The following is a 17,399-nucleotide window of genomic DNA, read 5'->3' as shown; positions in this document are numbered from 1 at the left end:
GCTCCCCCAGCAATCACTGCAAAACACAGCCAAATATTTACATTTAGCAATTCTTTTCCATGCAGCGTAGACAAGGTTGCCCTGTTATTATCAACAGTCCCAGACCACCCACCACGTGTTGTATTCTAATTAATGAATGGCAGATTGTGTTGATTTAAAATTGGGAAGCTTGGAATAGTCTTGAGAATCTCCAGAGAGGTTGGTGAAACAATTTACGTTTAAAAAAAACGTAATTAGACTAATTTTCTCAAAGTTAAGGCTACTGTACTGGTATCACTTTTGGTTAACAGAGCTCTTATTTGAAAGAATGTATGGATATATTTTAAATTCTTTTTCTTATTCATTCACAGGCAAGGCCAACATTATTTGGCAAGTCCTAATTGCCCGTGAGACCTGCTGCATTGAACAGTTGTATTCTTTGTAGTGAAGATATTCCCTAAAGGCTGTTAGGTAGGAAATTCCAAAATTCCCAGCAACAGTGAAAAAAGTATAATGTACTTCCAAGTCAGGATGGCGTATGGTTTGGATTGATCTTGCAAGTGGCAGGGTTCCATGTGTCTGTTCTTGCTTTTCTTGGTGGAAGGCATTATGGATTTAGTTGTTCTTTAAGTAAACTTTGGAAGATGTTGTCATGTGGCTTGTAGATATTAGACACATGCAACAAATGTGCTGGTGGTGGATGGTCAGATTGGTGGATGGTGTGCCAATCGAGTGGTTACTTTGCCTAGGACTGCATGAAGCTTCTTAAATATTGTCAGTTTAGTTTAATTTAGAAACACAGCGTGGAAACAGGCCCTTCGGCCCACCAAGTCAGCACCGACCAGCGTTCTCTGCACATTAACACTATCCTACGCACACTCGGGACAATTTACACATACACCAAGCCAATTAACCTACACACCTGTACATCTTTGCAGTGTGAGAGGAAACCGAAGATCTCGGAGAAAACCCACACGGTCACGGGCTGAAAATATAAACTCCGTACAGACAGTATCCGTCGTCGGGATCGAACCCGGTCTCCAGCACTGCAAGCGCTGTAAGACAGCTACTCTTCCGCTGCGCCAACGTGCCGCTCAAATTTGTTTTGTTTAGTTTAGTTTATTATTGTCACGTGTACCAAGGTACAGTGAAAAGCCTTTTTTGTGTGCAATCCAATCAGCTGAAAGATTGTACATGATTACAATCAAGATGTTCACAGCATATAGATACAGGATAAAGGGATTAACCTGATAAAGTTCAGTAAAGTCCGATTAAAGATAGTCCGAGGGTCTACAAGGAAGTAAATGGTAGGTCAGGACCATTCTCTAGTTGATAATAGGATGGTTCAGTTGTCTGATAACAGCGGAAGAAAGTGTCCTTGTATCTGGAAGTGTGCTTCACACTTCTGTACCTGGTGCCTGAGGGGAGAGGGGAGAAGAGGGAGTGACCGGAGTGAGATTCATCCTTGATTATCCTTGGTTATCCTTGCTGAGGCAGTGTGAAGTGCAGATGGAGTCAATGGAAGAGGTTGGTTTGTGTGATGGTCTGGGCTACATCTACAATTTTTTGCAATTTCATGTGGCCTTGGATGGAGCTTTTCCCAAACCATGCTGTGATGCATCCCAATAAAATGCTTTCTATGGTGCATCTGTAGATGTTGGTGAGAGTTGTTGGGGCTTACGGAATACAATGTAGAATCTTGAAGTTGTTGACCAAACAAACGGAGAGTGCCCATTATGCTCCTGTCTTTTGACAGGTTGGATGATGTTATCTGGCACTTTAGTGACAAGAATATCATTTGCTACTACTCTACTGAAGCCTGAATGTTGCCCAGGCTTTCTGTAGGTGGACACAGGCAGATGCATTAAATGACATGACCAAATCAAAAACAATACCACGTGAAGGTTTAAAGTGACTCACTGCAGCATTGATACAAATTTCATATAAATCCTTGGGAGCTCCAAATGAAATCCCTACCATTGCTTCAGTGAATTTACATACACGTGGAATGGTTTGAATTTGCTATTCTCAGTTGGGAATTACGTACCAATGAGCCAGCAGCCCTAAAAATAGTTCTTTCTAAACACTGAGATGCAAATATATTAATTCCAGCAGGCCAAACTAACATATGGTAAATAGTATAATTATGACTTTTCTTCATGGACATCACTGCTCAGTCTCAGGAGGCTTAATAACATCCACTGTTTCCGCTTACAGAATACAACATAACACATTGAACATTTACACACTGTTATTTCAATGTCAACGGAGTCACGATCAATTAGCCTTTCTTCATTTATCTCCATTTTTTCATTCTTGCTTATCTTTTGGGTTGGGCTCAGCAGTATAGATCTTAACTTATCATTCCTGGTGCTTCGCGACAAATTCTTATGGGCAGCCTTTGCAGGTGGAATGGTATTTCTCATCACATTCCAAGCAGCACCTCAAGGCCTGGTATTAAGATATTTCATTAGAGGACACTGAAACTACCATCTTGTTACACTTCTAGTGTAAGCAGGTGCAGTAGGCTCAATACCTGCAGAAATAGATGCTCAATCCAGGAGAACATAAATGTTATTCATGAATAGATAGGATGAATGCACATAGTTGTTTTCCCAGGGTAGGGGAATCAGAGGACATAGGTTTAAGGTGAGATGGAAAAGATTAAATAGGAACCTGAGGGGCAACGTTTTCTTACAGAGGGTGTTGGGTATATGGAACAGGATGCTAGAGGAAGGTACAATAACAACATTTAAAATAAATTTGGACAGGTTCGTGGTTTGGAATGATTTACGAAGGTATGGGCCAAATGCGGGAATATGGGGCATCATGGTCGACATTGGCAAGTTCGGCTGAGGGCCTGCTTTTGCATTCCACGACGTTTACGTTCCAAGTAGATTCTCAGTACCATTGCATTTGTTTAGTAAAATAGCTTCACTTGTTCATGCTTCTGTTTACACATTATCACCACTGAATGGAAGAAGAAGGTACTACAATCATTCAGTTGAATCCACTCTTTGCTACTAATTCCTTGACTGACAGATGACATATCATTGATTGTTTCCATCAGGCTTATCTGACACTCAAGATTAGAGCAGTAGAGCCAGTTAGACTCACAGCATGGAACCAGGCGTTTTGACCTGCTGAATATGCACTGACTGGCAACCATCCATTTACATTAAATCCTATATTAACCCCATTTTAATTTTCCCTATATACCACCAACTTGCTACATCATTTATTTATGCCCAATTATTTATTTAAATAATATTTATGTTAATTTCACAATTATATACAATTCCATACTATCGGAGCTTTTCGCTTTCCCCCTCCTAGATGAAAATGTAACATTTGTACACGATTAAGCTTTTTCCCAATGTACGAAGGATAACCAAGAGTCAAGAGTTTTTATTTGTTATATGAACTGTAAAACAGAACAATGACATTTTTACTTGCAACTGCATAACAGGTCTGTAAACACAGTACTCATAGATAACATAACAAGCGAAAAAATTTCAATAAATAAAAATAAGCAGCTTCCAGTCACCTGCCACTTTAATTCTTCACCACATTCCCTTCTGAATAGGGGTCTCGACCCAAAACATTACTTATTCCTTTTCTCCAGAGATGCTGTCTGACCCGCTGAGTTACTCCAGCTTTTAGTGTCTTCCTTCTGACCTCCCTGCTTTGAAGCCCTCACCGGCCCACAGCATCTAATTTTCCATCTGGGCATAATGCAGCCCTCAGAACCCAAAAATGAATTCCGTAACTCATCATTGTTTTTGTTTCAACTTCAGATATGCTTTCTTATATGCTGGATATTTCCAGTGTTCTCTTTTGTTCCAGATTTCCAACAAATACCCTGATTTGCATTCAGCTTGTCTCTCTAATTGCACTCTTTCATCTATTAACTAGAGGGGTCTGAAACATTATGTCTTCGGGAATAAATCTGATCTTATCACTGACACTATCTTTGTTCGCCCCTTTTCTGCAACTGAAAGTCATTTATCTTCTCAATGTTTCAGTCCAATGAAGGGTTGTTGATTTAAAATGTTAACTTCCATTTCTCGCTCCACCAATGCTGCTTGATCTACTGAGCATTTCAATAGACAATAGACAATAGGTGCAGGAGTAGGTCATTCGGCCTTTCGAGCCAGCACTGCCATTCAATGTGATCATGGCTGATCATCCCCAATCAGTACCCCGTTCCTGCCTTCTCCCCATATCCCCTGACTCCGCTATTTTTAAGAACCCTATCTAACTCTCTCTTGAAAGCATCCAGAGAAACTGCCTCCACCGCCCTCTGAGGCAGAGAATTCCACATACTCACCACTCTCTGAGAGAAAAAGTGTTTCCTCGTCTCCGTTTTAAATGGCTTACTCCTTATTCTTAAACTGCACTCCCTCAATAGCAAGAATGTCCTTTCTCAAATTAGGGGACCAAAGCTGCACACAATACTCCAGGTGTGGTCTCACTAGGGCTCTGTACAACTGCAGAAGGACTTCTTTGCTCCTATATTCGATTCCTCTTGTTATAAAGGCCAACATGCCATTCGCTTTCTTCACTGCCTGCTGTACTTGCATGCTTACTTTCATAGACTGATGTACAAGGACCCCCAGATCCCGTTATACATCCCCTTTTCCCAACTTGACGCCATTTAGATAGTAATCTGCCTTCCTTAAAGGTTTTTGCTACCAAAGTGGATAACCTCACATTTATCCGCATTAAACTTCATCTGCCATGCATCTTCCCACTCCCCCCAACCTGTCCAAGTCACCCTGCATTCTCATAGCATCCTCCTCACAGTTCACACTGCCACCCAGCTTTGTGTCATCAGCAAATTTGCTAATGTTACTTTGAATCCCTTCATCCAAATCATTGATGGATATTGTAAATAGCTGCGGTCCCAGCACCGAGCCTTGCGGTACCCCACTAGTCACTGCCTGCCATTCTGAAAGGGACCCGTTAATCCCTACTCTTTGTTTCCTGTCTGTCAACCACTTCTCTATCCATATCAGCACTCTACCCCCAATGCCATGTGCCCTAATTTTGCCCACTAATCTCCTATGTGGGACCTTATTAAATGCTTTCTGAAAGTCCAGGAACACTACATTCACTGGCTCTCCCTTGTCTATTTTCCTAGTTACATCTTCAAAAAATTCCAGAAGATTAGTCAAGCATGATTTCCCCTTCGTAAATCCATGCTGACTCGGACCGATCCTGTTACTGCCATCCAAATGTTCGGCTATCTCATCTTTTAGAATTGACTCCAGCATCTTCCCCACCACCGATGTCAGGCTAACTGGTCTATAATTCCGTTTTCTCTCTCCCGCCTTTCTTAAAAAGTGGGATAACATTAGCTACCCTCCAATCCACAGGAACTGATCCTGAGTCTATAGAACATTGGAAAGTTATCGCCAATGCATCCACGATTTCTAGAGCCACTTCCTTAAGTACCCTGGGATGCAGACCATCAGGCCCTGGGGATTTATCAGCCCTCTGTCCCATCAGTCTATCCAACACTATTTCCTGCCTAATGTGGATTTCCTTCAGTTCCTCTGTCACCCCAGATCCTCTGGCCACTACTATATCAGGAAGATTGTTTGTGTCCTCCTAAGTGAGGACAGATCCAAAGTACCTGTTCAACTCATCTGCCATTTCCTTGTTCCCCATAATAAATTCCTGCTCCCCCCCCCCCACCCTCTCATCAGTCTGAAGGGTCTCGATCCGAAACGTTGCCTATTTCCTTCGCTCCATAGATGCTGCCTCACCCGCTGAGTTTCTCCAGCATTTTTGTCTACCTTCACCAGATATCCAGTTATGTTTAATCGTGGATGAGGGACAAATGCTGGGCTGGGTAGATGGAAATTATCCTTTAAATGGTCCCTTGGATCGTTTATGTCCACACGAAAGAGCTGATGTTGCCATATTTTCATGTCATCCAAAATGGCAGTGCTGACTCGAAGAGCAGAATGGCCTACTCCTGCACCTATTTTCTATGTTTCTGTTTCTAAAAGATTACATGTGTGACAGTGCAGGAATGACCCTTAGGACTGCACTGAGGTGTCAAACTAGATTTTGTGTTAATGCTTTTGATTTGATGAGTTAGTTTTCAGATTCAGTTTTACAAATGCTACCCCTGAAATGGTGCTGACATTTTTTATCTTGTTTATGCTTTACCAATTTTTTTAAATCATTTCTAGAGATGATAATTCATATCATTATATTTTGCAAGTTCCTGACACTGCATTTTTGAAGTACACAATATAAAATGCTAAAAGGATAACAAACTGGATTATATTTCAATTAACCTATCACCAGAAATTGGTTAAATTATTTTTCTCCAGAAATGTATAGATTTTCATTGATACTTGCTAATAGTGATATAATTCCAATATCAAGTATCTCATATTAGTGATTGTAATACTCATTTGATCCTTGATGGCTTTTCACATGGGATATCAGTGCTCACTTTCCAACAAGAGTAACTATAGATAATCGAAAGGGTGAAGCTTGGCTAATTTATCTCTGGCTAAAATGCTAATTATGGTGGCCCAGCTGTGATCTACTAAACCCGTTGAGATCGGGTATGGTTTACTATTACATTTGCTCATCCACTTATTTGCTGAGCCATTAATGGGTTCAAGTCATTTTCCACTCAGTGGCTACAATGTCAGATGATGATTAATGCATAGAAGTAAGACAGTGAACAATTTGAATTATTTTTTATTATAATTAGTGTATGTTGATGGTTTAATGGAACTGAAAAATTGAATTATATTGCACTTAATGGACTGTGCTTTTCACTATTAATCAAAATAAGCTAATGGCTAGGATGCTGCACCCCTTTTCCCCGAGGACTTGAGTCCAGGTTGCTCTTGCAGGAGGAAAGTATTGATTGACTGAGGCATTGAAAATGATACCTGATTGCCAACTCTTCAACATGTTTGTTTTTGTCTGCAATGAAAATGTCGACCACTCGATGAAACAGATAGAAAGAAATCTGCTTTTCCATTAACTAAATTTAAATATGGCAAAGCAGAAAGAATCAGCAAAATAATGGACACAAAAAGCTGGAGTAATTCAGCGGGTCAGGCAGCATCTCTGGAGACATTTTGCTTCGCAAAGCTTTTCCAGAAGTAAATTGAGGACTGGATGTGTCTTTTCTTTGAAAAAAGACACTTTAAAAATCATTTAGCATGGGAACATCTTCTAAAATTCTATCTAATCAGACAAAAATAATCGAGAATCATTTTGGGGCAGCCTTTTGTTGTTTTGTTTTCTAGGAGGTTATAATTTAAATAGTCTACAGCTCATATTCCGTTCAAGATCCATTAATAAATAAAATAATTGCTTTGTGTCTTCAGAGATGATTCAACTTTACTTGATGTGCCTAGTTTAGTTTAGAGATACAGCGTGAAAACAGGCTCTTTGGCCCCTGTAGACTAGCACTATCCTGGAGAAAACTAGCTCCTGGAGAAAACCCAAGTAGTCACGGGGAGAACATACAAACTCTGTACAGACAGCACCCGTAGTCAGGATCTAACTCATGTCCCTAGCCCTGTAAGGTAGCAACTCTACTGCTGCGCCACTGTGCCGCCCTCGTGGTTGATTCTTAACTGGTACCTATACATTCATCTGCAACTTGGGAAAGGGGTCCACATAGTATTAGACAATAAATGTTAGTCTTGCCAGCAGAGCCCACTTAATTGGAATATGTTGTTAAAAGTCCATATTGTTGGAGACAATATAGAAAATGTCAGCATTAACCTAAAGAAGGAGAGGAGCTCACATAAAGAGAAGTCTATGGAGCGAAGGAAATAGACGTTTCGGGCCGAAACCCTTCTTCAGACCCTTCTTCAGAAGAAGGGTATCGGCCCGAAACATTGCCTATTTCCTTCGCTCCATAGATGCTGCTGCACCCGCTGAGTTTCTCCAGCACTTTTGTCTACCTTCGATTTTCCAGCATATGCAGTTCCTTCTTAAACATAAAGAGAAGTCTGTCAGTTTTATTGTAATGTTGAACAGAAAATTATGATGGCTGATAAGCTCCTAAAATCTAACCTGGATGTATATCTTTGTTTGAAGAAACTGGATTGACATCATATCCACTGTGCTTTAACAATTTTGTATCAGCTGTAAGAAGGTAAAAAATGCACATACATGAATAATTCAAACCTGAATTCTTTCACACCACTCCTTTTACACCCACTTAAAAAAAATACTTGCTTGCTATAACTTGGAACAGTCTCTGGCATTTCAATCAACTGACAATACTTTATGTGTAGATTTATGCATGTCTCTCATTTCACTATGTTTATAGTTGTCTATGTGGATAACCTACAGCATGAAATATAGATTTTATTAAAGTTACTTTAGAAACGATGTATAAAGAAGCAGCAACCGTAGAAACTAATAGATCCCTGATTGACAATTAGGTTCATGTTCAACCGATGGCTTGGCTGGCTTATCACCTTTCCATGAAAGATGTATTAAAGTATTTTCTGGTATTGTTCTATCCATCTTTAAAATTTCAGTATTTTTTAAAATACCCAATGACGGCCTTCACAGCCTTCTGTGGAAATGAATTCCACAAATTCACCACTGTCTGCCTAAGGAAGTTCCTCCTCCTCCATTATAAAGATATATCTTTTTATCCCGAGGCTGTGCCCTCTGAGACTTTCCCACTAGTGGCAACATCCTCTCCACATCCACTCTACCTAGACCTTTCATTATTCAGTAGGTTTCAATGAGATCCCCCTCCACCTTCTAAACTCCAGCGAGTACAGGCCGACAGCCGTCAAAATCTTCACATACTGTACGTTAATCCAATCATCCCCAGGATCATCCTTCCTCAGAAATGTGGCCCAAAACAGCTCACAATATTCAAAATGTGGTCTGACCATCGTCATATCAAGCCTCAGCATTTTATGTGTGCGAAGGATCTGCAGATGCCGACTTAAACTGAAGATAGACACAAAATGCTGGAGTAACTCAGCAGGACAGGCAACATCTCTGGAGAGAAGGAATGGGCTCTTATTCAGACCCGAAACGTCACCCATTCCTTCTCTTCAGAGATGACCCTTCTTCAGGCTGAGCGTCGGGGAAAAGGGAAACGAGAGATACAGATGGTGATGTAGAGAGATATAGAACAAATCAATGAAAGATATGCAAAAAGTATCAATGATTACTTTTACTTAACTTTTTTGCATTTTTCTTTCAGGAATGGGTGACGTTTTGTGTCGCGACCCTCGTTCAGACTGCATCACTTTGTATCCAGACACCAATGGTGAGTAGAGTATTTGCATCCCTTTGCTATATTTAGGAGGGAGTTAGATGTGGCCCTTGTGGCTAAAGGGATCAGGGGGAGAGAAGGCAGGCAGAGGATACTGAGTTGGATTATCAGCCATGATCATATTGAATGGCGGTGCAGGCTCGAAGGGCCGAATGGCCTACTCCTGCACCTATTTTCTATGTTTCTATGAATCCAGACACTAATAGTGAGCAGGGTATCAGTATCCCATTGTACCCAGACACTAATAGTGAGCAGGGTATCAGTATCCCATTGTACACAGACACTAATAGTGAGCAGAGTATCTGCAAGCCATTGTATCAGTTTGGGAAGTCAACACATTGCGACCCTACCTTCTGCAAGGGATGCTTATCACCGTCTTTGCTAATCACACGCGTGCGCACGTTGCCCCAAAGGCGGAGCACCTTCCCATCATGCTCGGCGGGAGTTGCGGACGGCGCGCGTCTGTTCCCAGGCAACGGCGCCAGGGACCGGAGCCCACCCGCTCGCCGCCGCCGCCGCCGCCGCCGCCGCCGCCGGATCCAGGCACAACCAACGATACTGGAGCAAGATCTATGATCTTTGGGCACAACGCTCCGTCTCGGGCAGCAATGGCGAAGAGTCAAGTTGGAGCCGCGTCCTCAGTGGAGTAAGGCAATCGTAATTCGGAACCCGTGCGGGGGGCCCGATATTGGGCAGTGGGGAAGAGCAGTGGAATTTGGTGGGATAGGGTCGAGGGCCAATACTGTGTCTTGATGGATGGTATGGGGTGGAGTGGGCTGGAGGGCAAATGCTGTGTCCAGGATCGTATGATGTGGATTGAGTGTGTTGGGGTGCCAGTACTGTATCTAGATGGATGGTATGGTGTGGGTGAAGTGTGTTTCAAAGGTATTTTATAAGCACATGTACCAATTAAGGTACAGTGATATGCGAATTACCATACAGCATACAAAAAAAAGCAACAAGACACACAAATACATAAAAGTTAACATAAACATCCACCATAGTGGATTCACCACATTCCTCACTGTGGTGGAAGGCAAAGAAGTCCAACCGTCTTCCTCTTTATTCTCCCGCGGTCGGGGCAGTCGAACTATCCGTCGGGACGATCAAAGCTCTCGCAGCCAGCGGTCGAAGCTCCCGCATCGGGCGGTCAAAACTCCTGCGGCTTGGAGTTCCCAATGTCGGTCTCTGACCAGAGACCGCGGGCTCCGTGAATTTAAGTCTACAAGCACCCACCCTGGCAAAGGGATCACGGGCTCCACGATGTTAAAGTCCCGTAGGCACCCGCAGTGGAGCTCTCGAAATCGGTCTCTTGCAGAGTCCGCCAACTCCTCGATGTTAGGCCACAGTGTGGACGAACATACGAAACGGAAAGAAATTGTATCTCCTTCGAGGTAAGAGATTAGAAAACGTTTCTCCCAACCCCCTCCCCATAAAACAAGCTAAAGAACACTAAAAACATACATTTAACACATACTATTAAAAACACGACAGACAGACTCTTGGTGAGGCAGCCATTGGAATGACTGTACCGTGTTTAGGTGGATGTAAGTATGGAGTGGGTTGGGGGGCCAATACCGTATGTAGGTAGATGGTATGGGATGAGGTGGGGTGGAGTGTCAATACCGTGTTTGGATGGATGGCTGGGATGTGTTTAACCTTGTGCCTGGGTAAATGGGGTTGCTTGGAGTGCCCATCTGTGCCTGGGTGGTGGGGTGAGCAGAGGTGGAGTGGCAATACTCTGGACGGCGTGTGCTGGAGTGTCAACATTATGCCTGGGTTGATGTGATAGGTTGGTGCCCAGACTGTGCCTGGTTGGGGGACTGCCTAATACTTCACTCAGATCAAGTGGAATTGCCAGAACAGTACATGGCAGGAATGGAGTACCATTAATGTGCAAGTGAGATGGTGTTTGATCTTGTGCCTGGGGAGACATGGGACAATACTTTGCCAGGCTGATTACAATATTGAGCCCAACTGGAGTGGAAAAAGGATTGTGCTAATGGGAAGTAGGGTGTGCAGCGTCCGTACCACAACCATTTGAGGGAGTGATGGTGAGCCCACAGCATATCTGGATAGGCCCAATATTGTAGCCAGGTTGGAATGGTAGTTTATTGGTGGATTTATTATTAACAAATTAGGTAAGCCAAATGCCATGCTTGGATGAGACACATATTGTACCTGCATAGGAAGTGGGCTTGATAATAAGTGGAAATTTGAATAGGATAGACCACGACTATACCCGGATTCGCACAGTAGGCCTAATGTTGCGCCTGTTATCTGATAGGACTAACATAACATCTGGTTGAAAGTCAGCTCCATACTGGTTGTTCATGGGCTATACACACGGTTTGGATGAAGTACCGTTATGGGGGGTATAATTTGGGCCCAGTACAGTATGGGTTTGTGTTAACCCAATACTGTACTTGGTGTTGAGGGATAATGGTTGGATTTAACACTGTAACCAATTACGCTCCGCTCAGTACTGCATTTGGATGGGTAGATGAGCAGGGGCCACAGCATGTCCAGGTCAAAGTGGAGGATGGGGCCAATACTGGGATTGTTAAAAGGAATCTTTAGTTAGCAAGACGGTTCTAGGGTAGGTTCGTAGCTCATTTTATGGACCTGTGTTTGGAGCGTAGTTAAAAACATAAAAGAAGCAAGAGTGGGTCATTAGATCCCTTGAGCCTGTGCAATCACGCAGTAAGATCATGGCCCAGTTCATACCTCAGGTTTTGTTGGTTGTCATTTGTTCTTGAGTAAAACCATGACCACTAGTCTATGGTGATGCAGTATGTTCGGAGATGATCCATTGTTAGATAATTAGACCAATATGGGTTAACAGAGGTGTACAGCTGCTGTACTTTCATTTAATTTTAGTTTAGAGATACAGCGTAGAAACAGACCTTCAGCCCACCGAGTCCACGCCAACCCGTACACTAGTTTTATGTTATCCCACTTACTCATCCTACATACTAGGGGCAATTTACAGAAGTCAATTAACCTACAAACCTGCACCACTTTGGACTGTGGAAGGAAGCCAGAGTACCCGGCGAAAACCCATGTGGTCACAGGCATAACGTGCAAACTCTGCACAAACAGCACCCATAGTCAGGATCAAACCGAGGTCTCTGGCGCTGTGAGGCAGCAACTCTATTACTGTGCCACTGTAGCGCCCTGATTTCTTGATTCTAGTTCTTGATTGATAAGATTCTCTTTTCTACTTTATTTCCTCCAGTCTAGTTTCCTCATGTTAGCAAGCACCAGTTTATATGTGGGGTTCGCTAAACAGCTTGTTACTCTACTCACAGTGGTGTGTGTCAAATGTTGAAACTCTTCAGAGATGTTCTCGGATAGTCTCTGAATCTGTTTCTTTCCACCCCATGATCGTTTACCCTCAGTCAGCTCTCCAAAAAGTAGCCGCCTCAGTATTTTGCCATCAGACATTTTCCAGACTTGTCTTGCCCACCTGATCTGTGATTTTTTTCAGTAATGTGTAGATGCAGGGGAGGTTTGGCTGAATCAGAATCTGTGTTTCTGGCATCCTGCCTTGCCACATGCTGTGAAGCATTCTGTACAGACAGGTTGTAAGGAAGTGGTTAACCTGTCTGGTATGTCTGCTGTATATTTGCCATGTCTCGCAATCATGTAGAAAGATGAGTATGACAACAGCACAATATCATCTTGGTCTTTAGGCTGATTCCTCTTTGTTCCCACACTTTACTTCTCGGTCTTCCAAAAGCAGAGTTTTCTATCATTTCTTTGACTTCATCATCAGTGGTGATTGATGTTGTGGGACAAGGTTCATGAACTTGTTCACTACTGAAAACCTCTGACCATTCACAAAGCTGTTTGGTTCTGTATACAAGATGTCTGGTATTGGTTGGGGTTAGTTTAGTTTCCGAGCAACAGTGATGAGATAGAGTTTACATTGAGGGCACAGTTTTCATAAAGAGGAAGTCCCTTAATGAGGTTTCTCATATTTTGGTTTTGGTTGAGAGTCTCCTTGGGTTAAAAAGAGCACTGCCAGTCTTGTTTCTAAGGTTCATTACATCTTCTTAATCAGGGTAGGTATCAGACAGCATTGTAGAGAACATCATATTAAACTGTATGTCGGCAAGCACATCACCTTGTTGCGCCCCACTGATGACTAGGAACGGGTCTGCAGACATTCTGTCATCCATTACTCTGGTCATCATACTGTTGAGGAATTGTCAGACAATTGACATGAACTTTTCGGTGCAGCCATCCTTTGCCATGATATTCCATTAGCCCTCATGACAAAGAGTGTTGAAAGCTTCTGTGGGATCGACAAAGATGGTGAACAAGTTGCAGTTTTATTTTTGTTACTTATCTTGGAGTTTTCTTGTTGTGAAGAGCATGTCTACTGTACCACACTTTATTTAAAGCTTGCAGAGAATCTCCAGAGATGTTGCCTGACCCGCTGAGTCAATTCTGCACTTTGTGTCTTTTTTACGTAAATCAGCATCTGCAGTTCCTTTCCTCTATATAAAACCCACATTTGCTTTGTGGAGTAAGGAACTGCAGATGCTGGAAGTAGGTCTCCCTCAATGTGAGTCTGTTTAACAGGATGCTAATAAGAATTTTACTAGTGATAAAAAGTAAAGAATTGTCTCTGATTATCACAGACATGATGGTTCTTATGCTTGTATAGATGGGTAATTGAAGCATCCATAAAGTCCTGGATTGCTATTAATATGCAACATTGTAAAGGATAATTATGGATATGTTCAAGAATCCAGTGGAGTTAAAGGAACTAAGGTTGAAAGTGAAGCAGTAGGATTATAATGGATGGAGCTGCACAACAATAAAGGGCAGAAAATGTTCAAGGAAGAGATCCATATGTCTCCAAACATAGTAGTATTGTCGGCCAATGTATAAAACAAGATATTTGGGGTACATGCAATAGGATAAAAGCATAATCATGGAGCATTTTAACCTACATGTTGAATTAGCAGTTGTGGTGTGAGGAATATATGTGTAAAAGATGGCTTTCCACATTGGTATGTTGAGAAATATATAAGGAGACGTAATAATGGACACCCATAAAGGGTCGTAATAATCTGATATTTCAACACCTCGAGGAAAGTGTCACCATAATTTCATAGAATATTAAAATCAAAAATGAAAGTGATTTAGTTCAATCTGAAACCAGATTTTAAATCTGAACACGTTAAAAGATGTGAAATGGCTTTTGTAAATTTGGAAACTACAATAAAAGACATAGTTATAAACAAGCAATAGTTAACAATTAAAACATGAATCCTTAGTTTACAACATATATCCCTTGAAGACACAGTTCAAAAGGAAAACAGGTCCAGCTGTGGCTAACGAGAAGTTAGAGCTATTATTAGATCAAAGGGAAAGGCTTAAAAAGTTGCCAAAAAGTGAAATAAGCCTGAGGATGGAAACAATACGATACAATACAATATTTATTGTCATTTGAACCTCAGTGAGGCGCAAACGAAATTCCGTTTCCACAGCCATACAAACAAAGACAATTTCCTACAGACATACACACAATTTAATTCACACAACCATCCATCACAGTGAACCCACTGTGATGGAAGGCAAAGTCTTTTCTCTCCCCTGTTCTCCATTTCTCTCCTGATGTCCAAGCCCCAGGCGGGCGATGATAAGTCCCACGGCCATTTTAGGCCGTGCCGGGCGATTTACGGCCCCGCTCCTGGTCTAAAAGTCACAATGTTGGAGCCCCCGGCGGGCGCTGTAATGTCCCACGGCCATGAAGCCGCGCCGGGCGATGTACGGCCCCGCTCCGGGTCGTTCCAACCCCGCGACACGGGCTGGAGAAGTCGCGTTGCAGGAGCTCCGGAAAGCGGTCTCTCCACCCGGACCCGCGAGCTCCCGATGTCCCAGTCCACCGGACCTGCGGCTGCGTTGCTGGAGCCTCCGAGCCCCAGGAGTCGAGTCGCAGCAGCGAGTCACCACCGCCCCCCACGCTCCGAGGCCGGCCAGATGGTGAGTAGTCCGCAGCTCCGCAGTCTCCCGAGCCCCCGGGTCGTTCAGGCTGGAGGCCGCTCCACGGTGCTAGGCCCCAACGACAACGGAGACCCGACAGGGAAAAGGTCGGGTCTCCCGGACAGGGAAGAGATTTTAAACTGTTTCTCCCTCCCCCCCCCCGCCCCCCACATATACACATTTAAAACCAGTATTAAAAAAACACCAACACTACATTTAACTGGAGGCCGCTGCAACGGGTGAGTCGCGCCGCCTATGACTTTTATGAACATTTATGTATTCACCAAAGGATAAGGAAAGGGAAAGTAGAATATGTGAGTAATTTAGCAAGTAACATAAAGTAGACCGCCAAAGCTTATTTTGGAAAGATTAGCTAAGTTTAACGGAGAGGAGAAATTGTATTACGGAAGAGAAGAGCAAGGTATCGGGTGCTGTTTGTATTCAATTCGTATGTTCTCCTAGTTACCTCGTAGGTTTTCTCCGGATTCTCCGGTTTCCTCCCATATTCCAAAGACGTGCAGGTTTGTAGGTTTATTGGCCTCTGTAAATTGCCCTTAGTATGTAGGACACAAAAATGGGCCAGCATAGAACTAGTGTATGGGTGATCGATGGTCGATACAGACCCGGTGGGCAGAAGGACATGTTTACACTCTGTATCTCTACAGGGCTCTCACTTAACCTTTTTTCTCTGTTTCCAGCCAGACAACCAAGGCAGCTTTTCAGGTTGCCAAATGACAGTTTAAGTGGTCATTTAAGACGGCTTGCAAGACGCGTGCGATAATGTGCTTGGACGAAGTGGTAGTTACCAGTCGGAATTATGCTTAATGAAGCATTCACATATTATTTCTGCTTCAAATAAAGTCACAAACCAAACATATTCAACAATCAAGACATGATATATACCACAATGAGATGCAGCAAAATTATAATACAATATCTCAACTCTATTTACACGTTGCAATGAATGCAATTTCTATTATTTCTTTCCACTTCCAAACAAAAATGTGGTTGGATTATTCAGCGTATGAACAATCTCGGTGAGACCAAGAATAAGGACATCTCCGATGCCCTGGTGTGGAACACCTCATCCTGGGTGCTGATGCGGCGTAAACGGAGGAATTGTGAGTAAGGGATGGAGTCCTTAAAGGAAGCAGGGTGGGAAGAAGTGTAGTCAGGATGAGGTGTTGCACACCAGGGCATCATTTTTCGGGGAACGAGGGTGCCCCTCTACTACGATAGAGGCTCTCACCACCCTGGTAGACCCTCTCTTCTATACCCCGTAACTCTGCTCTCACTCCCCCCCACTCATAACAAGGACAGAGTCCCCCTTGTCCTCATCTTTCACCCTACCAGCCGTCACATACAACAAATAATCCACCAACATTTTCGTCACCTCCAACGGGATCCCACCACTGGCTACATCTCCCCATCTCCTCCCCTGTCTACTTTCCGCAGAGACCACTCCCTCCGTAACTCCCTGGTCAATTCGTCCCTTCCCACCCAAACCACCCCCTCTACTGGCACTTTCCCGTGCAACCGCAGGAAATGCTACACTTGTCAATTTACCTCCCCCCTTGACTCCATTCAAGAACCGAAGCAGTCTTTCCAGGTGTGGCAGAGATTCACCTGCACCTCCTCCAAGCTCATCTATTGCATCCGCTGCTCTAGATGTCAGCTGCTCTACATCGGTGAGACCAATCGCAGGCTTGGCGATCGCTTCGCCCAACACCTCCGCTTGGTTCGCATTAACCTACCGATCCACCGGTGGCTCAGCACTTCAACTTCCCCTGCCATTCCGAATCTGACCTTTCTGTCCTGGGCCTTCTCCATGGCCAGAGTGAGGACCACCGTAAATTGGAGGAGCAGCACCTCATATTTCGCTTGGGCAGTTTACACCCCAGCGGTATGAACATTGACTTCTCTAATTTCAGGTAGTCCCTGCTTTCTCCTCCCCTTCTCAGCTCTCCCTCAGCCCATTGTCTCAGCCTCTTCCTTTCTTCTTCCCACCTCACATCAGTCTGAAGAAGGGCCTCGACCCGAAACGTTGCCTATTTCATTCGCTCAATAGATGCTGCCTCACCCGCTGAGTTTCTCCTGCATTTTTGTCTACCAATTCACACAAGTT

The 17,399-nt window shown here is 43.4% G+C and overlaps 1 protein-coding gene across 1 annotated transcript in view; it reads left to right on the top strand.

The window, feature by feature from the left end:
• Positions 1–9,700: 9,700 nt before the first annotated feature.
• Positions 9,701–17,399, top strand: part of LOC116988055 (protein phosphatase 1 regulatory subunit 7-like) — a 75,574-nt gene continuing 67,875 nt past the window's right edge. The window contains exon 1 of the mRNA XM_033044489.1: positions 9,701–9,920. Coding sequence (XP_032900380.1) covers positions 9,706–9,920 — 215 coding nt within the window. The 5' untranslated portion in view covers positions 9,701–9,705. The remainder of the gene's footprint in view (positions 9,921–17,399) is intronic.

The sequence above is a fragment of the Amblyraja radiata genome, chromosome 26 (assembly GCF_010909765.2).
Source record: "Amblyraja radiata isolate CabotCenter1 chromosome 26, sAmbRad1.1.pri, whole genome shotgun sequence".
Classification (NCBI taxonomy): domain Eukaryota; kingdom Metazoa; phylum Chordata; class Chondrichthyes; order Rajiformes; family Rajidae; genus Amblyraja; species Amblyraja radiata.
Note: the sequence above shows the minus strand (reverse complement) of the source record. Positions and strands in the feature narration are given on the sequence as shown.